Source organism: Heterocephalus glaber, unplaced genomic scaffold, assembly GCF_053883595.1.
Source record: "Heterocephalus glaber isolate CG9 unplaced genomic scaffold, H.glaber_assembly_v1.0 deba00001504, whole genome shotgun sequence".
Classification (NCBI taxonomy): domain Eukaryota; kingdom Metazoa; phylum Chordata; class Mammalia; order Rodentia; family Bathyergidae; genus Heterocephalus; species Heterocephalus glaber.
The window spans coordinates 6,509,683-6,535,182 of NW_028258324.1; the positions used below are offsets into that span (position 1 = coordinate 6,509,683).

Below are 25,500 nucleotides of genomic sequence, written 5' to 3' on the forward strand. Positions count from 1 at the left end.
TTTCTTTCTTATGCTGGGCATTTATGGATTCCAGTGTGGTTCTGAGCTCATCTATTTTTTTTATCTGTTTCTGTTCTAGAGCCTCTAATCATGTCTTTCACTCTGCTCACCATCTCTGTAGTTATCTGGGAAATTATTTCTGTTTTAAATTTTTCTAGAGCCTTGTTCATCTGTTTTGTTCCTTCCTGTGCTATCAGTTCAGGGTGTCCAGGTGGTTGATTATCATATTTTTCTACCTTGTTTACCCCAGAATTTGCCTTTGGTGAGTTGGAAGTCTGTGTTTGTGTCCTGCCAAAGTGCCTTCTCGTTTTTAATTCTGTTATTGGTGCTGTTTTTTGCTTTAATTCCTGGGCTGATACTCCAATATTTCTCATTTTGAGTATCTTTATTACTGATGTTTAGAGCCCCTATGGAGTGATTGCTTCTCAGAGATATCTTCCAGGTATAGCTAGACTTTTTAGTCTTTGAGTCTAATGACTCTAAGGCATTCTCATTTTCAGTATACCAGGAAGGACAACTGATTAGATCAATCACAACACCTTAGCCCAATTGACACAATCAGCATCAAACACAGCTTAGATAATGACAATTTGTGGTAGCAGTTAATCTGTCACCTTTAACTGCAGGAGCTAGATCAAAATCTAGGGACAGCCCAAAATATGTTTGTAGTAAGTAAACCCTTCAATATGGCAAATTTACCCTTCAGGATAAGGATTTAGCAGGGGTTGGGGAGGGAGGGGTAGAAAGATAGAGGGAGAGGGAAAGGTTAGAGGTGAGGCTAGAGAACACGGGAAGATTATGCAAATTGTGGAGATCTGTTGAAGACAGGAGAAGACAGAGCAAAAGAACAGAGACAAGTACAGAACTAACTGACAACAATAGGGAAGCTAGAAATTGTATTCACCTTCCTATAAAAGTGACAGTTGAGAGGACAGAGAGAGAGAAAAAATTCAGAATGGGACAGGAACAGGAACAAAGAGGGAGAGAAATATAGAGCCAGAAGGTATAGAGAGAAAAAAAGAAAAGAAAAGAAAAAAATATGTATAACAAAACAAACAAACCAAAAAGATCTCCCTCAGGATGTGTCTCTGCTGTCCTGGTAGGCAATGTGGGTAGCAATGTGCAGTTCTAAGTTGATTAGTCTCAGCATGCCAGCTGTAGTCTACTGAGATTCAGACTGATTTCTGGCTGCAAGGTCCAAGTTGAGGTCCCTGACTTCCTGCAGGATTAAACTCTGCAAGGTTGTACTGCAGGTTCCAGCTGCTCTCCTCCCTGCTATGCAAGCCCAGGTTTCTATGGGAAGTACTGATCCCACCAACTTACCAACCACAATGGTCCAGTGTGCTTTTATTGAAGAGTTTTTCTTCACTTTCCCAGTGGGCTTCACTTTTCATTGAGGAGCGCCAGAAAGGCCCTCTCTGTTGTTCACTTCTGCTCTATCTTCTGGGGCTCATAGCCATGGCCTTTATGTTCCCCCTTGGCACCTCTGCTGTGCAGATTCAGATGCCACATGGCATAGCATCTGTACCATGACCGCAGTGGGGAGCGGGCTGCCGGTGTAGAGTGACCAGGGGTCTCCCAATGACTTTTTTTTCTTATATCCAAATGATAAATATTCCAAGTCATAGCAAAGAAATGGAAAACAAATGTTCTATAAAGTCCTTTCAGCCTAAAGAGTTATTGCTTTTTAATGATATTGGTTATAAAGTTAAATGTTTTTAAATGTTTGGGCTATAATTTTAAGAATTCAAATTAAGAAAATGAAAGTGTGGGTTCCTTCAATAAAAGAACCATTAAAAATTAATGACCAAAATATTTAACTCCATTGTGGTTAAATCTAACTTTGACATTCAAACTAATAACTCTGTGGGTAAACTTTTAGATTTTTGTTAAATTAACTCTTAAACCTTATTATGTATAAAGCCTCATATAGGGCTGGGGATTTAGCTCAGTGGTTCTGCCACCTGCCTTGAAAGCACAAGGTCCTGAGTTCAATCCCAGGTACAAAAAAAAAAAAAAAGGCCTCATATAAACCAGGAAAATACAATGGATAGTCTCAATATATTGAATATTCTGAATTTTTCAAAATTTATATCAAATGCCTTTTCATCTCTTTTGCACGTACTGGTGTTATATGTGCTTCATGAACCTACACTATTTAATAAAAAGAAATTGTAACTTACAATTCTGTAAAAAAAAAATCACAACTTCAGATTAAAAATTAATGTGGATAAGTAATCCACTCTCAATCACATCTTGATGAGACTCCAAAAAGGTTAAGGAAAAAAAGACACTTTAAATATCACCAGAGAGAAAAAATAATTTTACTCATGAAATGAGCAACCAATTACATTGCAGCAGACTTGTGTTAAACAATAGTACATTCTGGAGAAAAATAGAGCCATATCTTAAAGATGCAGAGGGAAAAAAAAGAACCTAAAATTTTATACCTAGCTGTGGCCAGGGATTTAGCTCAGTGGTTTCGCCGCCTGCTGAGCAAGCGCAAGGACCCGAATTCGATCCCCTGTACAAAAAAAAAAAAAAAAATTTATACCTAGCTAATCTGAGTAAATGTAAAATAGACACTTTCATAAAAGAAAGTTTACCATCTGCGCAGATGTACACCCCCTTCACATACACACACATACATATTGTTTCAGTCTGTTCTTGCTGCTGTAACAAAATACTATAACTGGGTAATTTATAAACTACAGACTTTTATTTCTTAAAGTTCAAGAAGCTGGGAAGTTCACTATCAAGGCATGGGCAGATTTAACATCTAGTGAGGGCTTGGTCCTCTGCTCCAAACGTGGTGCTTTCTTGTTGCATCCTGTCATGGTGGAAAGGGCTCACAGCTTCCTTGAGCTCTTTATAAAGTCTCTCATCTGAATTATGAGGGTGGAGCCTTCATAATTTAATCACTTTCCAAGGGTCCCACCTTTTAATACCAGTGCGTAGGTCATCAATTTCAGCACATCAATAGGAGCAAGGTGGTTCATACACATTTAGACTATAACACACTTCAAGGTTAGAAATCAGCAAAATAGCATGCGATAAATGAAATGTGATTAGAAAAAGGTGTTAAGAAATTTCTGACTTCTAGGAATCCATATCAGTGAGGGACATTTAATCACATCCAACCCTGTAACAATTGAGACATAAACCTAGGCCATCCTAATAGTTGTCTAAATTTAGCTTTTTAAATCCTTCCTCACTCTTTCTGGAATTCAGAACAATGGGAAGAGAAAGTTTAATTTTCAATCTTTAGACATTTCATCTATTTGAATACGAATTTAATGTTGTAAGATACCTGAAGATGTTTGAAGAAATTGTGAGGTAAATTGTGAGTTAGTTTCAGGTCGTATACTCAAGATAGATATGACATAATTTCCATTTTATTGAAAAATGTGTATAAATATGAACATGTGCATATACATTTATAGTCTGAAAATGAATACACCAATGTGTTGATTGTGGTTACTTCTGCCTGATGATATTCTAGGTTTTTATTTCTGTTCTCATTTTGTACATTTTTTTCAAAGATCCTTCATTGCCATTGTAATTGAAAAAATGTTTATAATCTGGGGCATAAGAAAACAAAATTGTCAGGAAACAGTATTAATAGGTTGATTCTCACTACAGGGAAATACAGGCATCCCAGGCCCAGATGGGCTCGAAGGTTCCTTGGGACTTAAGGGCCCTCAGGTATGTATCAAAGTCAAGCAGGGTATGAGACTATGCAGAGGAATCTGGATGTGGAAGTCTGAACCCTTGATTGAAACCCTCAAAACACCTTGCAGAATTGCAGGTGCGTAAAGTATTTTCAGGGTAGTAAGGAAGCAACATAGTTGACTTGTGCTGCACTTGGTCTCTTTTACCTAAGCTTTGTCCCCAGTCAAGAAAGAAGTGGAATGAGAATAAGCAACCTTGGCAGCAGTCCCTGTGTGTTGAGTTCAGGGTCGTTAGGGTAATCCAGGAAGACCGTAAGCCAAGGAAAATTTTGAGCCTCAAATCTGGGAATTGTGGTCAGTTTAGCACAGTAATAGCTCTGTGTTACATATTTGGATGGCCATGATGTTGAAAAATTGGCTCTGCTCTAGGAAAGAATTGTTCCAAATACAGCTGGAGCATTCAGCAGGGTGATCTATAGTGTGGCACTCAGCCAGTCCTTTCCAGCTGGCTTCTCAAGGGAGCTGCCTCCAGTCCTTTTTCCTTTGCAAGGAACAAGCCATAGTTGGCTCTTTACACTGATCACAGATGAAGAAGTATGTGCCAGGGAGGGCAAAATGTAGCCTAAATTAATAATGAGAAAGGAAAGGAACAAATGCAAATGCTGAGATGAAAGAAAGAAGTCAGGCCATAAAAAAAGGCATTTTCTTTCCCCCTCAAACTTAGCTTTAAAAGCATTATAAATCAGGGACCATCCATGGTTCTGCTATTTTCAAAGTTTTAAACTACGCAGTTAAAAAAAAAGGGAAAGCATTATATGTTGGCAGCTCAGTGCTTTGAAGTGGAGAAAAATACCCTTAAACATCAGAAGAGAAATTTTATCCAAATAGTACCAAGCTTTCCAAGCAGTAAGACAGTCTTCCCCTTGAATCTTTATCTTTCTCTAGCTTGATTGCTTTTTGTTGCTGCTACTTGCCAGCTGAGAAGTGCTCTTTTCTTACTTTTAAATGAGAAATATTTGCCACTGGGATTGTGAGGAAACATCTCAGTAGACTGCTTTTATTTCATGCTAAACAAATGATACTACAGCAGCCTTTTTTCCATTTTATTAACCCTTACTTCTTTCTCACAACATAATTTAAAAGGAGAAGCAAAACCCAGATGCAGCATGGTTTCTCTGTGTAAAACACAGAAGCCATAGCTAAGAGGCAACAGATATTGCAAAAGTAGAAATATCTGTATTTCATCTGGCCATGTGCCATATCTTTTTTATGATGAGGCTTTAGAGTAGTTATTGAATAGGAAACATTTCAATATTATGATTTCAGGTTTAGATAATTAAGGATATCTTTCTTTTTAACCTAAGAAATGTATGGATTCACATAGAGAAAGGGTAATGGGAGTTCCCAGAGAGCCCTGCAGTGGTCCTCCTGGCCTCCTGTGAGCCAGTATGATGTCCACGAGATAGGAAAGTGGGAATTAAAAGAAACACAGAGACAGAGACTTGGGCTCATCTAAGCTGCTCTGAGCAGCCAAGACAAAGAACTCCCAGGACATTCAGTGTTTATTCATTACAAGTGTGGGAAGGAGGGAAACTAGGCAGGCCTTGGGACACCTGCTGATAACAGGTATCAATCAGGTAGGACTGTAGAATGAGGGAACAAGCACATCTTTGCAGAAGAGAACAAATCGTTAATCCAGAGGGGAAGAATTTAGTTGGAGTCAGTTGACCTTGACTGGGAGTGAACTCAGCCAAGCTCTGCTACTTCCAATGTAAATAGCCAAATTATGGAGGGGCAAGAAGCTTGTGCCAATATAGCCCGCTAATACTGGGCAAAGGTGTCTGCTACAGATTCAGAGTATGAAGATGTTGAGGACAATTAGAAAACAATATTGAGTCAGGCACGGTGGCATGCCCTGTAATAACAACTATTTGGGAGGCTGAAGCATGAAGATCACAACTTCAAGGCCAGCCTGGGAAACTTAGAATCTATCTCAAAATAAAAAGAGTTGAGGATGTAGCTCAGGCCTCCCAGTACTTTAAACAAAAAAAAAAAGAAAGAAAAGAAAAGGAAGCAGTTCCCCAAAGCGCAACCAATTATCCACCATTTTTCCAAGCCCCAGTCCCTTTGCAAATGCCCAATCACCTAAATTTTTCGCTGGATTATGATATCCCCACACACATCAGGAGAGTTTGAAAAAGTCAAGAACCAGAGGCATAATTGTACCCCTCTTCCAATTTCTCCCCCTGTCACTGACTTAACACTTTTACTTTTAATATTCAAGTTAGCATCCCAGTGTTCTTTTTTAGGAAGAAAATAACGCTTGAATTCTATGTATCTAGGGCCCAAGAGGAGAAGTTGGTGCAAAAGGAGAAAAAGGAACTCTGGGAATTAAAGGTCCCCAGGTATGTAATGTATGTAATGAGAGAAAAAGTGACTGACTGCATTTGGCCTTGATCTTAGCTTTAGTGTGGATGTTTTTATGATTTCTTCCCTGAAAGTGGAATTATTTCCTGCCTGTGAACAACAAAGTATAATAGGTTATATCATCATCATCATCATCATCATCATCATCATCATCATCATCATCAGTGCAATAGGTTTGGTTCCAGTGCTCAGTGTGGTAACCACATTGCATCCCAGTTCCCATCTTTAAGTGCAGGGCATCATTCTGTTAGACACATTTGTCGCTCCCTTTGCCTCGCTGCTCAGCTGGGTTTGAGAATTCCTCCTTGACATAATCAGGCTCCATCATTGCCAGATCACAAGTCTCTTGGAGCTTCCAATCACACCCATATTACAGCCTATTTTAGTGGTCCTCACCCTGCCCACATGTGACAATGTCCTGGGGGGCTGTAAACATTTCACCACTGGGCCCTTCCCAAGAACACTTTTATCACCATCTCTGGAAAGAAGGCCATGGCATTGATAATTAAAATTTTTTCCCAGGTGACTCTAAATGTACCAAGGCTTAGGAATGCCTGCCCAACAGCACTTGTCCAACTTCTAAGTGCATAAAAGCTACCTATGGAATTTGTTGAAATGCAGATTCTGAGGTGGTGGTTCCAGGGCAGACCCTGAGATTCTGCACATCCAATGAGCTCTGAAGTGGTGCTGATGTGACCATCCATGGACCACACTTTGAGTAGCAAGGCCCTATGTGATCTGTCCCTTACCTACCTGTGATCATAGTATATGTTTATTGGTCTGTCTGGTATATTGGTGTATATTATCATCTGTCTCTTTTTCTAGATTGTACACTCTGTGAGGGATGTTGTCTTGATTATATTGTATCTACAGAGCCCAGAATAACAGTGCCTGGCCATAGCAGATCTTCAGGCATATGTGTATAATGAATCAAGCAATAAATGAATGAATAAGGTGCACTTGGAAACTGCACCTTCCACTAACACTGGAGGAAAGGGGAATTCATATCTTTGTGTCCATTAAAGTTGGCAGTGGCACAACACTCAAGAAGATATTTGCATAAACTTGTATCACATGACATAATATTTTAAAGTACATTTATGACTGCTGATGAAGATATTTGTTCCCAATATTAATGAAAGCATAATACTCCCTAAAAATACATGAGAAGTTTATAATTTCATAGCAGAACTAAATTGATGAATAACTATTTTGCATTCACATCTTTGAATCATTAAAAGTCTGCTGGCACCACAAATTGAAATTTAAAAAACTAACAATAAGTATCAAGGAAAACATATATCAGGTGATTATCTCATCTGTTTATATAAAATATTAGGTTGTAGGTGGATTGAAATCCAAAGGTCTTGGTATTTCTTTTGCTCTAGGATCCAAAATTGCATTCAAGTGGCTGTTACTCTAATAACATTTCCATTTGCTCTGTAGTGCACCTCTATGAGAAAGACCCCTTTAATATGGCTTTGGCAACACTGATCATACCCATAAATCATTCAACCTCTTGGCATTGCAAGAGTTAGGAGGAATCCTTTCTCTCCAGTCTCCTCTTCCATTTGGCTGGCTAGAAAGCATGATTTTTCTTTCTTTGGTTGATTTTCATGAAATACCTTTGGACTACCCAGTGAAAATGCTGTTTCAAAGATGTGTAGAATTTTCTATGTTCAGCACTTGATGAATGGGATCTCAAAATTGTTGTTTCCGAAGAAAAACCACAGAGACAAACACAATCAGATATGCAAGAGAGAGTTATTCTTTACTGGCTCTATAAATCCACTGCCAGAGGTCTCCTTGCTTTATAGTGCCCAAAGACCAGCTACTCCAGTGGAATAATATGAGTGTCTTCTAATTACAAATTTTCCTTAGGTTATACACTTAGAAAAAGAAATGTGATTTCTGTTGATGGTGTTCAGAAGGCTTATTAACTTACACAGTATTGAGGTGTTCTGCATGTTGCCAATCTAGCCAATACATGATGATGATATAAAGAAATGTAATTCATGGCACTATGAAAAGGAAGAAAGAGCTTTGAAAGGAATGGTATATTCTTTTGTACCTTCTTTTGTTCTCCCTTTGTTTGGATTATCTTAAGGATGTATCCTAATGCCTAGGAAAAGAAAAGGAGAACTAGATCCAAAACACGAGTATCAGTCAGAGCTCTAATCATTCCTTAAACATTTGTTTTCATAGGGAAATAATCAGTAGTGGCATGTGTAATAATAAGAAAGACTGGAATTGTTCAATGCAAATTTAGAAAATGAAGCAGAACTTCTGTTGTCTTTATAAAGTATAATATTATAGTCAACGACATAGAGTCCAAAGCCAGAGTTTAAGTTCCTGATTTGTATCTTAGTGCTGTGTGATCTTGAGCAATTTATTTAATCTCTGTGCCTCACTTTTCTCCATTGTAAAATAAGAATAGTAATAATAACTACCTTATTAGATGTTTTGAAATTTAAATGGTCTAATACATGTAGGTGCTTAGAATATTACCTGCACTGTTAAGTATTAAATAAGTGTTTATTACTACTATATTGTATTAACATTACCTAATTTAACAGAAGTATTTTATGCCCAATGAATATGAGTCACTATTATAATCAAGGATATAATATGGATATAACAATAGGTCACTTGTATCGATCATCAGGTTTCATCATCCTGCATAATTTTTAGTTTAAGACTCCATTAGTTACTCCTTTTACTAACTTGACCAATGTTTACCATAAGTGCTTCTGTGTGTCAGGCCCTACTAGGATAAAGGGTGAATCCAAGACAGACCATTTCAAATACATGTAGTCTCCTGAAAAGCTTGTGTCAACAAATAATTGTGCTGAATGTTAAAATAGAATTATACCAAGTGTTATAGTTTGTATCCGAAATGTTGCCCAAAAGCCTCATTGTGTTGAAAGCTTGGTCCACATAGCAGCAATGCTCAAAGGTGGAACTTTTGATCCCTGGTACCAAAGGAAAAAAAAAAAGAAAAGTGGGGCTTTTGGGAAGTGATCAGATTATGAGGGTACTAAGTCCATCAATGGATGGATTCACTGATGAGTTCATAGCTGCATGAGCTGTTAGGAGGTGGGAGTGGATCGTGGGAGCATCTCCTTGATGGCTAGATTTTGTCCCCTGCACTCTCCTCTCCTTCTCTCTCCTTTGGTACCCTCCCCTTTGCTCCCTCTCCTTTTCCTGGCCTCCATGAATGAGGTCAGCAACTTTCCTCTACCATGCCCTTCTGCCATGATATTTCTGCCTTGCCACAGGCCTAAAAGTAATGGAACCAGCTGACCATGGGCTGAAACCGTGAGCCAAAATAATGTTTTTTCCTTTAAAGTGGTTACATTGGGTATTTTGTCATAGCAACAAAAAGCTGACTAACACACCAAGGCAAAGTGATGGGATAAGGGATAGTGTTAAATGAGGAGATAAGTAGGTTAGGCTTTGTAGGATAGGGAGGGATTTTCCAGATAACTGAGAGAGAGAGAGGCAGACATCCAGGAAAAGGAACCAGCTTCTATAAAGAGAGCTGTTGAGGGGAGTTTTGTGAAGCATAAAATGGTAGTGTGGTTGGAGTATAGGCTACATGGAGAAGCATTAGAAAGTAAGGTTAAAGTCTGTCTTACAGACTAGCACTGTTAAGATGGCATCTACTTAGGTGTCTTAGGATCTGTCCTTGCATTAGCTCACACTTGCTGGCCTCTGGATTGTTAGGTTTTCAGATAAAGCTCATATCTAACTCTTACAGGAGCCAAGCATTTAATCACCTTGTTTCTTCTCACCTTGATATTTACTGGCTGTGGGTTTGTGCTAGATTTTACCCCCATGCAAATAAAAGACAAAAAGTGATCAGGATCCCTTTTAAGTGTGAGAAGATCTGCCTGTCATGTCTGGCCTGTCATGCCGTGTCCCAGCCATTCATCCTAGACTCCTAGTGCAGTCCCTTCTGAAAGATGCAAAGGATAGTGTTCATTTGCACTCTATAAACACTTCCATTCTATCTTTACCTAACATGACAGCAGTTGTGTGTGCCAAGGGCTATGTGACAGACTCAATGTGAGCAAAAGACCTCCAGCCCTATTTGAGCTTTTCTCTAGTCCCAGCATCCTGCATGAAGTCTATAGACTCCCACCAGGGCTGACGCATGAATATAAGAGTTTGGGCACCATTCTCAGTGGTACCTGGGCAGCAAACAGAGTGGCTGGGACCTCAGTCCTTAGAGTCAGATAGAATAAGGATCAATTCCCATCTTATCCTCTTATTAACTAAGTGATTTATGGGTAAATGCCCCCAAGAATCTGTTTGTGATTGATAAATATGGTTAATAATGTGTATCTCACTGTGTTGTTCTGGGAATTAAAGGCTATATCTAGCTTCCATTTCACAGAGATCCTTGATCAGAATACAAGTCAATCCTTTTACCCATAAAACCCAATGAGGATCTGACCTTTAGCAAATGCCCATGCCCTTTCAATGTCCTACGCTTCTCTTTTAATTCTGTGGCTGTGATTGGTGTCAAATCAAGGAAATTCTTTCACCTGATGTCTAAAGGTGCTAAGACAATTTTCTCTCCTTTAGGAGCAATCAACAAAATCTTTTATCCAACTAGTAGTAGTTGAATAGATCATTTATCTGGGTAACCATTCAATGAAATTTGAGCCCCATTCAATCAGGCACAAACTCCAATTTGGAACTTTGTGCATAGGAAGCAGAAGTGAGTACTTTCTGATTTGCTAATGACAAGGCCTTGTATGTATACTGTATTTCCCTCAAAATAAGACTGAATCTTATATTACTTTTTGCTCCAAATGATGCAATAGAGCTTATTTTCAGGGGATGGCTTATTTTTTCATGTACAACAATCTACATTTATTCATGTACAATACATTTATTCACTTATTCATGTACAAAAATCTACATTTACTGAACTACAGTCATGGCATCTTCTTCTGGAACATCATCATAACTCTCCAGACACCAAATTCCAGCCTGAATTTCTTGCAACTTCATTTCCTATAGAACCATTGGCCCTAATCTTTCAGGTCCAGCAATAGAGGTCTCCTTGAATGAGCACTTGTCCATGTACTCTGTTCATAGTGCACTGTGAACACAGCTGTCAAAGATTTTTATCCCAAGAATTCTTCACCTGACTCATGACCTCTTGCAGGCTAGGCTTCCCAGAGTTTCCACTAAATTAGGTGTTAACTGAAGACTTAAGGGACAGGAGCGGCAACAAAAATGACAGTAAAGAATGATGGTCCACACAAAAGTGACAAAAAATTGCAGGGATCAAAATTCAGAAAACATTTTTTTATTTCACACAAGTACATTAAGTACATCTGTTACAACACAGCATATTGAATTATGAAGATTCATATTAGACTCAACCACATCTGGTCATTATCAAGGGTACACATTATTCCTGAATTGTATCTACATTCCGATGTGTCATTCAGCAGTGCAGGTAAGTCTTGAGTTCATCTATTTACATAGGTGTTTACCTCTTGTCCAATGGCACATACTTGTATATTTACAAATACATGCACTTAATTATAATTTATATTATTTATTTTAAGTACTAGTGTCAATAATATTTATATAGTAATACAATAGTATTTTATACCTCAACATGTCTGTTATGTGTTGCAGTGGACGTACTAAATGCATCCATCTGGCTGACAGTCTTACCTGGGACCTATTTGGGGGTAGGATTTACATTATAGGCATCCTGAAAAATTATACTAGGGCTTATTTTCTGATTAGGTCTTTTTTGGAGGAAATATGGTACATCCATCCAAAAGATCTTTTATTTTGGAGGTTCTTTTTTTTTTTTTTTGGGTACCAGGAATCAAACTGAGGTCCTTGTGCTTGCCCAGCAGGCTGCAAAACCGCTGAGCTAAATCCCCGGCCCTATTTTGGAGGTTCTTAAAACAACTCTTATCATGCTTATATGTGTTTTGGGTGACTTCATAAGAAATGACCTTTCAGAATCTCCTCCATCTCAGTGTCCAGATGTCTGGAGGAAACATGGAAAGCAGGCTTCTAGAACATGATGGTGAACCTTTTAGAGACCAAGTGTCAAACTGCAACTCAAAACCCACTTACTTCTTGCAGAGTGCCAACACTGCAATTGAACCTGAATATGAGGTTTTAGTTTAGAAAAAACTACTCATACATTAGCATCTTTTGTCTTAAAAGAAAAATACAATAACATGCCTGCTGTAGGTTCAGCACCACTGTTCTAGACAGAACTTCCAGTTTACACCTTGTTTTCAAGGACAATCAAAATCTCTCTACTTTTTCCCTCTGTATCACATGAAAACTTTATAGAGAAAACCAAAAAATAAAGCATATTATTTCATCCCTGTTGGAGATCATTCCTGGATAGATAACAGAACAGAATAGAAAGGTGAATGGATTGATGGGTTCGGAGTGCTATATGATGTTCCAGATTGCAAGAAAACAATAGAATATGCCTCTTCCTTCAAGAATGTACATACAGTCTAGTCGCTAGTGAACAAGACAGAGAAACAAATTAACAATTATAGGGGATCTGCCAGACAAGTGTGAGACCCAATAAACCTGGAAATTCAGTTCTTTTTCCTGGAACAGTAATAGTAACATTATTTTTTGGAAGACAGAGACTACATCTCTCCCTCTTGGAAGAAGTGGGCCAGCTAAGGAAAGCAGTGGTGCTATGTGTGGAGTATTCCGTGACTTAGGTCTATGCACACGGTGACTGGAGTAGTCACTGAAGATGATGCTATAGAGGCAAAATTTTGAGAGACAGACTAAGAAGACCCTCAACTTTATTCTGAAAGCTGCTCGGAATTCAGAATTTCAGACAAGACAGAGGCAGCATCAGCCTGATACCTTAAATCTCAGATAAAAGGATGGATAGTGGAGTAGACAAAAGCCAGAACACAGTTGGGAAAGCGTGGAGTACAGGTGGAGTGTGAAAGGGTCCTGGAAGCAAGGGATGGCAGTGGGGATGAAGAGGGCGCACACAGACAGGGGATGGCTCCTGCATGACTAGAGGAGGGGCTTGGAGGGCTGGGCTAGACTGAGGGGTTTGGCTTGAGTTTCAGTTGGAATAAAGGATGGCACCAACACTGATGAGCAGAACATGAGACTGGATACATGACTTAAGGTAAACATGAATGTTTTTAATAATTCCTATGGGATATCCAATAGACATCTTTTGATGCATTTGATATTTAGGTAAGTGGTTTGACTGGAGATGCATGATATAAGAGTAATCAGGTAGAAATAGTACGTGACTTTGTAGGACTGCTACTCAAATACAGAGGGTGAGGGGCCGGGGATTTAGCTCAGTGGTTCCGCCACCTGCCTCGCAACTGGAAGGTCCTGAGTTCAGTCCCTGGTACCAAAAACAAAAAACAAACAAAAAACAGAGGGTGAAGATCTACAAGGCACATAAAAGAAGGGTTGTCTCCGAAAGTTAGTGAGAAGAGAATGGAGAGGGAGCACAAGGACCATGTAACTTGATATCACAGAAGTGAATGGAAAAGTGTCAAAGAACACATCATCAAACTCTGATAAGGTAAATGCAAAAAATTGTTACCTAGTTTGGACATGAAGGTCATGGGAGTTGGTGCCACACAGCGGTATAGGTGAAAATGCAATGGGAATGGATTCTGAACTGTCTACAGAGGTGAAAAATTTAGACTTTTCCTTTAAGATTGAAAAAGGAGGGGGCAAAGATGGGGAATTGTGGAAAAATTACCTTCATTCATAATCATTTCACTGTTTAACAATCCTTCTTAGGAAATTACTCTTGTGTAACTTCTTATATTTTCAGGTTTTTAAAGAATGAAAAGATAGGGGCTGGGGATTTAGCTCAGTGGTTCCAGCGCCTGCCTTTCAAGCACAAGGTCCTGAGTTCAATCCTTGGTACCAAAAAAAAAGAAAAGAAAAAGAATGAAAAGATTAATGTCACAATTCTGTTCCAAACAAAATAATTTGCTAAGTATTATGCTTATTACACAGGATTGTCTTATTTAGTTTTAAATTAAGAAACCATAACCAAAAACTGTGAAAATGATTTCAATTCACTGGTGTTGGGATTGCCTAGAAGTACCTGCAAAATTTTACCAAAAGAGATTTCTCTTGATGTGTGCTTGGATATCCCAAAGGAAAAAATCTGATCCCAACTATTAATAATAAAGGAAGGCTGTTGTATGGTCTCTGAATTGGCATTTTAAAATATTCAGTTCTAAAGCTGTTCCAATAAAACTTACTTTCTAAAATGCTGGAAGGATCTACTTCTATTATATCTAATAGACTCTCCATATAGATGTATGTTATGTTTATTCATCTTTATAAATTTTGTTATTAAGTTTCAATAAAATCTTAAAGCTCTATGTAGGTTTTTCATCATTCTTGTTAAATTTATCTTAAGTATTCTATTTTTTTCTCCTTTTGGTAATTGGATATTTATTTACACTTATTTTTCTAACTACTAGTTTCTTGTACTTCCTGAAAGCTATTTCTAAATATTAACCCTGCATTTCTTGAGTACGATTTGTTTTGTTTTGTTTGTGGTACCAGAGATGAACCCAGGGCCTTCTTCATGCTAGGCAAGCACTCTGTCACTGGGCTGTACCTCCAGTCCATTCCAATTGTGCTTGGTAAAATTTCTTGAGCTTTCTAATTTACAAATCATATTGTTTGAAAATAAAGACAAGTTTACATTTTTAAAAAAGACTGATCTCTTTCTTTGGTAGAAAGCATTTCTTAAAATGCAGATGTCACTTGGACTGCCTTTTTCAAGTGTTAGACATTTTAGCAACATCTGCTCTCAGAACAAAACATTGAGAACCTAAAATCTCTCTAGAAGAGAAGTCTCATAAGGAAGCATAATCATTTAGGCAACATCTGGCATGCATTACTTTATTAATTTTCTTTTATTTACCAGTCTTTATTTGACAGCTGCAATACTTTTTTCCAGAGGAGGAATCAGTATAGCCATAATTCTTCTCCCATCTGTAATTTGTTTTCCTCTTAGAAGAAACTCAAAAGTTTTAAAGGAAAATAGCTTTATGTTTTGCTATATTTGCAATGCTTGTTTTGTTTCAGGGGCCTCCAGGACCTGGAGGAGAGGTGGGGAATCAAGGACATTTGGGAAACCAAGGAAATAAAGTAGGTCACATTCTTTACACTCCCTCCCCAAAGTTGAGGTTTTTCTACTCAAGAGAGCCGTGTATGGTTGTGTTTGCCAGAACTCTTTCAACACAAAAATAAAACACATCTCACTGCCTCTAAACCCTGGCTTGATTCTTAGAGAGCCAGCAGCCTCTAAGGACATGGGTGTGGATCCAATGAGGTCAGGGATCCAGCTCAACATTATCGCATGAAGAGGTACACCCAATCCAAGCTGGAGATTGTTTACTGAATGAATGGCCATCAGGTAGTATGATTAAAATGACATTCAATCTGCACCACAGAATTTAAGTATTTTTACTATTCCGCCATAAAGATAAATTGAGGCATTCATAGGTAAATGAATGCACCTTGAAAACATAATGTTAAGTGAAATAAGTCAGACACACAAGTTCAACCATGCCATATTCTCTTACATGAGAAGCATACATACACACATACACACACACACAATGGCACCTCAGTTCACAGATTTGATTCTTTCCATGATTCTGGTTGCAAATTGAGTTGGACAAGAACTAAATCAAATTCAATTGTTAGGTTCAATGTTGACCTTATGGGGAAACTTGATTAGGTTCTTGTCCAGTTTGATTTGCAACCAGAATCATGGAGAGAATTGAGTTCATGAGCCAAGAGAGACAGGTAGGTAGATAGGTAGGTAGATAGGTAGGTAAGTAGATAGATTGACAGATTGATTCTACCAAAAAGTATACATCAAGAAAAGAAAAACTTGCATGCATATTTTAATACTAAATTTATTGAGACATCATGAGATTAATGCAAGTTACCTTTGGCCTCCACAATTACAAGAGGTACTCAAAGTGGTGACCATTATCTTCCAGACATTATTAGTATAGTGAACTGCTGAAGTGTGTATACATTTTTTTGGCAGGCTCTGTGTGTGTGTGTGTGTGTGTGTGTGTGTGTGTGTGTGTGTGTGTGTATGTAGAGCAAAATAGATAAATAGGAAGTAGGGAGCAGTTCAGATAATTCCTCCAATTAACTATTCCATTGTTTCAAAAATATTTCAATATATATGCTAATTTGTTTTATTTGTACTACTAGTTTCTCTTAGCTCATTGAAAAGAAAGTTTTGTGCTATTATCTATTTCTTCTTTATAAAAGAAGTCCTTTTTTGCCTTTGTCTTGTACTGTAACTTTTAAGATTATGATAAACAGTGTATTAACTATTGTTGTGCTCTTATTTTGTAATGAAATTTTGTTTTATTTTTTCATATAATAAAAAATAAAGAATTTAGAATATTTTTAAAACAATCCAAGACATAAAGTAGACAGACATAAGAGGTTTAAGGGGGAGTTTAAACACAGCATTGACAGTAGTTCTGTGTCAGGAAAGAGGCATCAGAGAGGATAAGACTTTAATGGACATAGAAAATAAGGACTTTGACAAGTAGAGAATGTATGGGAGGTTCAATTAAAAGAAACATAGTGAAAAAAGGCATGTGATTGCAAAAATCCTGGGAGAAGGATTATTTGTGAATGAAAACAATGCAGTCTGTGACTGACTTTATTCAGTAGCCAGTACAATGCTATCTGAAATTTTTGAATGGAGTATGTGAACACAGTTTTTGAATGGAGTATGTGACTTTTAAGCTAGACTTTTGGGAAGTGTTAAACAGGCCACCTAGCACAGAAATATCTTAAAGAGTAAAAGCTTGTATTCTAGCAGACCAGTTGGTTTGTTCTTGGAGCCTCCAAGACAATCAGTGCTTAGATAACTTAACAGAGTAAGGACCTCACTTGTGAAGATTCCCTGGGAGTCTTTTGAAGGAGAAGTGAAGCAGAGAGAGGGGCTGGATAACTTGGCACTTCCAGCATGAGTAGTGACACATCACAGATGTGGGAAAGTCCTGAGAAAGAACAAGTTTAAGAGGAAAGAAAATCATTTACTGAGAGGGAGTGTGGAGGAAAAGGTTGAGATCTTGTTGGAGACAGAAGTTTCAGAATCATTTGGATTTTTAAAAATCTCTTGGTGATGCCTATTTTCAAGAAGTAAAAGTGCAAACAGAAGATGATGAATTGTTGGGAAGAAAAAGAAATAGAAAACACATTAGATTCTATGAGCTCAACAAGAGGGAAGCTAAGACTACCAAATGGTATAGAAAAAATAAAAGGGTGAAGAGATAAACTAATCATCACTTGTAGTAGCTAAGACTCATCAAAGAAGAGTTTCCAAAAGAAAAACAGTTGAGAGGGGAAAGAAAGAGAGACAGACTGCAAAGAACTGAGCGACATGTTTCTGAAAAAGAAATAGGTTGAGAAGCTGCAAATGACTGTAGAAATTAGGCAGGCCTTTATACTGGCAAGGTCTAGCAAGCTTGCAGCAGGGTATTTGTTTTCAGTAACAGGAGAAACAGCATGTTTACAATCAGAAGAGAGAGGAGGAAATGGATTGACAAGGTAAGAAAAAGTAGATAGAATAGCAGCTAGGGTAATTTCTTAACAAAGAGTGAGATTAAGGGCATAGGTAAAGGAGCTAGCATTGCATTGGAGAACTGGTAGCAAGGCCAGCAATCTTGTTGCAAAGATGGTTGGATTATGTAAATTATGGGTGACAAGGTAAATTAACTTCAAAAGGAAGGGATTTCTAGGGCATGTGTTATGGCAATAATGGTTGGAAAATGAAAGTTTAGAACAGATGCAGCACCATTCTTGCCCTGCTGCCTTCTTAGCCTGGAGGAGGCTGTAGAGGACGTGCTGTCCCTGGTGAGACAGGAAAAGATGCATATGTGTCACACATCAGGGATGCATGTATATTGCATGTGAAATTAGGGCACTTGATAGAGAATGATAGAGAGACCAAAAGAGAGGTAGCAGAGATGAAGGGATCCTGAAGCTGGATAGAGGTAAGAGTGTGGGGGAAACAGATATGAGCAGTGTAACTGTGCTTATAAAAGGGAATTTTAAGGAGGGAAACAATAATTTAGGAAATAAATGCCCCACAGAAAACCTAAACCCTGGGAACCCCATGATGGATGGAGCCTTCTAGATTCATTGTGAACTGAGATAAACCCCACATACTTACCCCAGCCTTACTCCAGCAAGTTTAAGTTTCCAGGAAGTCAAGCAGCCCAACAATTAAACCTGGGTTCAGATATTGGTTCTACCAATAACCAATAAGTAAGAATCTGGCCCTGGAGAATGCCATATGACTTTCCTTGTTCTCCTACCTTGAAGCAATAATTCTCAGAATTTAATGTGCATGTGAATTGGATGAGAAGCTTACTTTAAAGTATGTATTGTTGGACTTCACTAATTCAACAGTGTCCAGGAATTTCCTTTTTACACAGGATCTCTGGATGATGGTGGGGCTGGTAGTCCCAGAGTACACTGAGAATCACTCCCTTCCTGTTCTATTTCACACCAAGTTCAGTGCTATGGACATTTATCCATTTGCAGCTCTCACACTTACCATGTTGCTGTCAAGGTTTCTCTTATATGAGAAACCCAGAATATAAATAAAGAGCAAAATATGCCCAGACACAATCTGCAAGTGCATGCAAATCCCAGCAAGAAGCCCGTGTGACCAGAGTGGAGCAAGTATGCAGGACCCAGCCAGGGCCTTGCCCAGACACCAGCAGCTTGGGCCCAGGCCCCTGCCAAAAGCCCACCTGAAAAAGATGTGTAGGCACACAGGCAACAACCAGAGGCCCACCCAGATACCATTGGTAAGTGTGGATGGACTCCAGCCAGAAGCCCACTCAGACACCAGCAACTTGGGTGCACAGTCCCCAGCCAAAGGCCCTCCCAGACAACAGTTATGCAAGTGGGCAGACTCTAGCCAGAGGCTAGACCAGATACCATCCCAAGTGTGCCCAGGCCCCAGCCAGAACCTCACACAGACAACAGGGTACCATTCTGAACTCTGGAATTGGCCCAATGCCAAGCAACAGAAAGAAGGCCTCTCTGAGGCTTGCTGAGAATTGAAAACCATTGGGCAAGCAAACAGTCATCTCAACAAAGCAAAGGCACAGCAGGCTGCATCTGTTGAAATGAGAAGACACATAAACAAGTCTCAAAACCAGACTTCCAGATCACCAAAGTCAACCCCAAAGGGCAATGAGATACAACAATCTAATGCTCAACCACCTGCACTCCCTGAAATGGCAACAAAAGAGAATCTGGAAAAAGTGAAACAGGAAATAATTTCTCAGATAAAAACAGAGATTGTGTCCATAGTGAAAGACATAAATAACTTTAGAGCTGACACAGATTAAAAAATAGAGCAGCTGAGGAACATGATGGAATCCCAGCATAGGAAAGAAATGGAATCAATAAAACAGATGCAAACAGATTTCCAGGAGATTAAAAACTCCATTGAAAGTTTATGCAGCGGAATAAGCCGATGTGAAGACAGAATATCAGATATAGAAGATAGGATTGCAATTAGTGACTAGGAAAAGAAAAATTTCTTAAAAATAGTAAGAGACCACAAGAAATCAATCCAGCAGCTGCTAGATGATGCAAAGAAGAATAACATAAGACTGATGAGAGTCAGTGAAGAAACAGGAGAGAGTAAGCAACATTTTCTCAGAAGTAATGGCAGAAAACTTCCCAAGCAAGGGAAAAGAATTTGACATACAGATAAGTGAGGCATATAGGACTCCAACTAGCCATGATAAAAAAAAAACAACTAAACACCAGCATGTAATAGTTAAGATTCCAGAAACTCAGCAGAACAAAATCTTACAAGCACTTAGAGAAAAGAAACAAATCACATACAAAGGAAAGCCCATCGGAATCACTGTAGACTTGTCAACACAAACCCTCAACTCAAGAAGATTATGAAGAATTTCAACCTCTGAAAGAAAACAACCTCCAACCCAGATTGATGTACTCTGCAAAACTGTCTTTCAAAATTGATGGAGAAATAAGATACTTTCATGACAAAGAGCACCCAAGGAACTTCATGAATACAAAACCAGCACTCCAAAAAATTTTAAACAATATCTTAGGAAAAGACAATGAGGCTCACAACCCCAGGGAGGCCAGCAGAATGAATTCATCAGGGAAGACAAGAAATTAAATGCAAAGGGGAGAGAATTCAACAAAAGCAGAAGGGCATTACAAGGATAAGTCAATACATATCAGTTATAACCATCAATGTTAATGGTCGCAATTCACCAGTAGGAAGAAATAGACTGGCAGAGTGGGTCAAGAAGCAAGACCCAACAATAGGCTACATACAAGAAACACACACTTAATTCAAAAAGAAACTCATAGACTGAAAGTTAAAGGGTAGAAAACAATAGTCTGTGTGACAGGAACCCCCCAAAAAGCAGGAATAGCTATCCTAGTTGCAGATCAAATGGATTTAAACCAACACTGATTAAGAGAGGCAAAGGAGGTCACTACATACTTGTAAAGGGACCAATCAAAGAGGAAGAGATGACAATCACGAATATATGTGCACCAAATACCAGTGCACCCACCTATATAAAACAAATACTAATGGACATGAAAAATCAAATAAGCACTAATAAAATAGTAGTGGGGGATGTCAATACCCCACTGTCACAAATAGATAGATCAACTAGACAAAAAATAAACAACGAAATATTAGAACTCAAATTCTTGAACAAATAGACTTAACAGATGTTTACACAGTGTTCCACCCTACAAAATCAGAACACACATTCTTTTCAGCTACATGCTGGTCATTCTCCAAAATAGACCACATACCCGTTCATAGAACATGTTTAATTAAGTGCAAAGAAATTGAAGTTATCCCCTGTATATTATCAGACCATAGTGTGATGAAAGTGTAGATCAATAGCAAAAGAAGCAGCAAGAATTTCATAAACACATTGAAATTGAACAACACACTTCTAAGTAACCAATGGGTCACAGAGGAAATTACAAAATCAGACAGTTTCTATAGTTAAGTGGCAATGCCAGTACTACTTACTGAAATCTATGAGACACAATGAAAGCAGTCTTACAAGGGAAATTTATAACACTGAACACTCATATTAGGAAAACAAACTGAGCTCAAATAACCTAATGCTGAACCTCAATTTTCTAGAAAAAAGAAGAGAAGGACAAACCTGCTCATACAAGGGAGGAAATCATAAAGATCAGAGTAGAAATCAATGCAACGGAGACTAAGAGAATAATACCAAAAAAACAATGAAGCTAAGAGTTTATTCTTTGAAAGAATAAATAAAATTGACAAATGCTTAGCCAACCTTATCAAAAAAAGGAACGAAAAGGCCCAAAGCCATGCAATTAGGAATGAAAAGAATGAAATTACAATGGACCCAGGAGAAATACAGAGGATCATCTCTACCTACTTTGTGAACATATATGCCAATAAAATGAAAATTTTTTCTTTTACAAAGAAAAAATGGACAGATTCTTAGATACATATGAATTACCAAAGTTGAACGAAGAAGACCTAAAAATTCGAAACGACCCAATATCAATCAATGAAATTGAAAACATAATTAAAAACTTGCCAGCTAAGAAAAGCCCAGGTCCTGATGCCTTCACTCCTGAATTCTACAAGACATTTAGAGAGGAACTACTATCACTACTGTTTAAACTCTTCAATGAAATTGAAACGGAAGCAATACTCCTGAATTCATTCCTGGAAGCAAGCATCACTTTGAGTGCCAAAGCAGAGAAAGATCCAACCGAAAAAGAGAACTATAGGCCAATCTCACGAATGAACATAGATGCAAAAATCCTTAATAAGATACTGGCAAATAGAATGCAGAAGATCATCAAGAAGATCCTACACCCTGATCAAGTGGGATTCATCCCAGGGATGCAGGAATGGTTCAATGTATGCAAATCAATCAATGTAATACACTATATCAATAGAGCCAAGGACAAAAACCATATGATCATCTCAATAGATGCAGAAAATGCATTTGACAAAATCCAATACGCATTTATGATAAAAACCCTACAAAAAATTGGAATAGAAGGTCGTTATCTCAACGTGATTAAGGCTACCTATGAAAAATCAACAGCCAACATCATATTAAATGGTCAAAAACTGAAAACTTTCATGCTAAAATCAGGAGCAAGACAAGGATGCCCACTATCACCACTCCTGTCAATATAGCCTTGGAAACTTTAGCCACAGTAATTAGAGAAGAGAAAGAAATAAAAGGAATAAAGATGGTAATGAAGAAGTCAAATTGTCATTATTTGCAGATGACATGATACTCTATATAGAAGACCCCAAGAACTCCACCAAAAGTCTTCTAGACTTAGTAACCAAATTCAGTCAAGTAGCTGGTTACAAGGCCAACACACAAAAATCAATAGCTTTCCTGTACACAAACAACAGACTCACTGAAAAAGGAACTGGAGAAACAACTCCCTTTACAATAGCATCCAAAAAACTGAAATACCTAAGAATCAACCTAATGAAAGAAATCAAAGACCTCTACTCTGAAAACTATGACACTCTGAAAAAGGAGATTGAAGAGGCTATCAGAAAATTGAAAGACATCCCTTGCTCCTGGGTAGGAAGAACCAATATAGTGAAAATGGCCATACTTCCAAAACTGCTCTATAGATTCAAGGCAATCCCAAATGAAATTCCAACAGCATACCTCACAGACCTTGAGAAAACAATCCAAAAATTCATTTGGAACAAGAAGAGACCTAGAATAGCAAAAACAATTCTAGGCAACAAAGACAATGTAGAATGTATCACAATCCTCAATTTGAAGCTATACTACAAAGTGACTGTGATAAAAACAGCATGGTACTGGCAAAGAAACAGACCCAAGGATGAGTGAAACAGATTAGAAGATGCAGAAACAACTCAAGACACACCCAGCCACTTCATCTTTGACAAAGGAGCTAAACAGCCTCACTAGAGTAAAGAGAGCCTCTTTAATAAATGGTGCTGGAAAAATTGGGTTTCAACTTGCCAACGATTAAAACTAGACCTGTATCACTCACCATGCACTAAACTAAAATCGAAATGGATTAAAGATCTAAATATTAAAACAGACATGCTCAACTGGCTGGAACAGAGGTTAAGTAGAACTCTTGAAGACATTGGCGTAGGAAAAGATTTCATGAACGAAACCTCAGTTGCATGTGAACTAGCACAAAGAATCAACAACTGGGATCTCATCTTATTAAAAAGCTTCTGCACAGCAAGAGAAACCACCAAGAGTATGAAGAGACAACCCACAATGTGGGAAAAATTTTTTACCAGCCATTCTTTGGACAAAGGTCTACTATCTAGAATATATAAAGAACTTAAAAAAAAATCAGACCTCCCAAAGTTAAAGGGCCAATCCAAAAATGGGTATCTAAAATGAACAGACATTTCTCAAACAAAGAAGTAGAAATAGCAAAAAAACACCTGAAAAAATGTTCAGTATCATTGGTCATTGGAGAAATGCAAATGAAAGCAATGCTGAGATTCCACCTCACTCCAGAAAGAATGGCTGCCATCATGAAATTAACCAATAACAAATGCTGGTGGGGCTGTGGGGAAAGAGGAACCCTGCTCCACTGCTGGTGGGAATGTAAACTGGTGCAATCACTGTGGAAATCAGTACAGAGTTACCTCAAAAAAACTAGGGTTATGGGTCCCATTTGACCCAGCTATTCCTCTGCTGGGTATCTTCCCCGAAGAATTAAAAGAATCAAACCACAGTGATATAGGTCCACTCATTCATAGCAGCACAGTTTATAATAGCTAAAAGTTAGAAACAGCCCAATTGCCCATCCGCTGGAAACAGCATAAAGAAATGTTTTTTTTTAAATAAAATGGAGTACTACTCAGCTATAAAGAATGAGAAACTAGAGATATTTATAGCTAAATGGATACAAATTGAAGCTATACTCTTAAGTGAAATAAATAGGACACGTGTAAATACCGAATAGTTTCTTTGGTGTGAGTAATTGAAAGTGTAAATAAGGATCAAAATGTATAATTGACAATGTGAAATAGAAAGAAAAGGTCCAAAGGGAAATAGGAATTGGGAGGGTAGGGGAAAGAAGGGAAAGGAATAAATATGAGAAAAGGAAAAAATGGAAACAAAGTCTTTGTAAATAAGGAAGGGTGAAGGGGTTGAAGGGAGGGCAGGGAAATGGAGAAAAAATATGAACCAAGAGAGATTATGAAAAGATACAAATTTCCAATAATGAATCTCAACATATTGTGTACTTAAAATGTACCAATGAAATTAATAAAAAAGAACAAAATAAAAGATAATAGGAGATAGGGAGGTAGATCATTCTCAGAGGAGAAGGAAATAAGAGATCAGGGGAATGAAAAAGGAATAAAGATGTGTTATACACATGTACCAACTCCCCATGAGGAATGTAAACATTATGTACTGCAAACATGTACTAATAAAAATAAAAATAAATGATTTAGCCACTTCCACCCCTCAAGTGTAGTCTACACATACTTCCACACTCTTCCTTCCAAAGAGTACAGTATTGGTCCAGGGATTTAGCTCAGTGGTTCCAGCGCCTGCCTTGCAAGCACAAGTTCCCAAGTTTGATCCCTGCTACCAAAACAAAACAAAACAAAAATACCAAAGAGTACAGTGTAGAAAGGGGGAGGAAGATGAAGAGCAACTTGACAATGAGGTTGCTTGACCAACACTACATCAACTGGAAGGTCAAGTTTAATATCAGTAGAGATAAGCGCACTTTGTATATACCATTGATATGATATGATAATGGCACTTAATCCCTGTAGTCTTCCTTCCCCAAACACATAAACCCCATCTAATCCTAAGAAGAGCAGGAAAAGCTCAATTTAGGGACATTCTTTTTTTAAAATTAATTTTATTGGCACATTTTAGGAATACAATATAATGACATTCATCATTGGAAATTTGCACCTTTACAGAATCTCTCTTTGTTCCTATTTTTTCCCCTTCCCCTGCCCTCCTTTCAACCCCTTCACCCCTCCCTTATTTACAAAGACTTTGTTTCCATTTTTTCCTTTTCTCATATTGATTCCATTCCCCTTTCCTTTCCCCTACCCCTCCCACTTCCCCTTCCCCTTTGCCCCTTTTCTTTCTATTTCACATTATCTACTACACCCTTCAGTCCTTATTTACACATTTAGTTACTTAGGGACATTCTATAAAATACCTGACCAACATACCTCAAAAACTGTCAAGGTCATCAAAACTAAAAAAAATCTAATAAACGGTCCCTGTCTGGAGGAACCCAAGGAGACATGCCATGT

At 38.1% G+C, this 25,500-nt stretch overlaps 1 protein-coding gene across 2 annotated transcripts in view; it reads left to right on the forward strand.

The window, feature by feature from the left end:
• The window catches only part of Col6a6 (collagen type VI alpha 6 chain), a 166,845-nt gene that overhangs the window by 94,957 nt on the left and 46,388 nt on the right, over nucleotides 1-25,500 (forward strand). For both annotated transcript variants that reach the window (XM_087186151.1, XM_087186150.1), the window contains 3 exons: nucleotides 3,643-3,705; nucleotides 6,014-6,076; nucleotides 15,210-15,272. In XM_087186151.1, coding sequence (XP_087042277.1) covers nucleotides 3,643-3,705; nucleotides 6,014-6,076; nucleotides 15,210-15,272 — 189 coding nt within the window. The remainder of the gene's footprint in view (nucleotides 1-3,642; nucleotides 3,706-6,013; nucleotides 6,077-15,209; nucleotides 15,273-25,500) is intronic.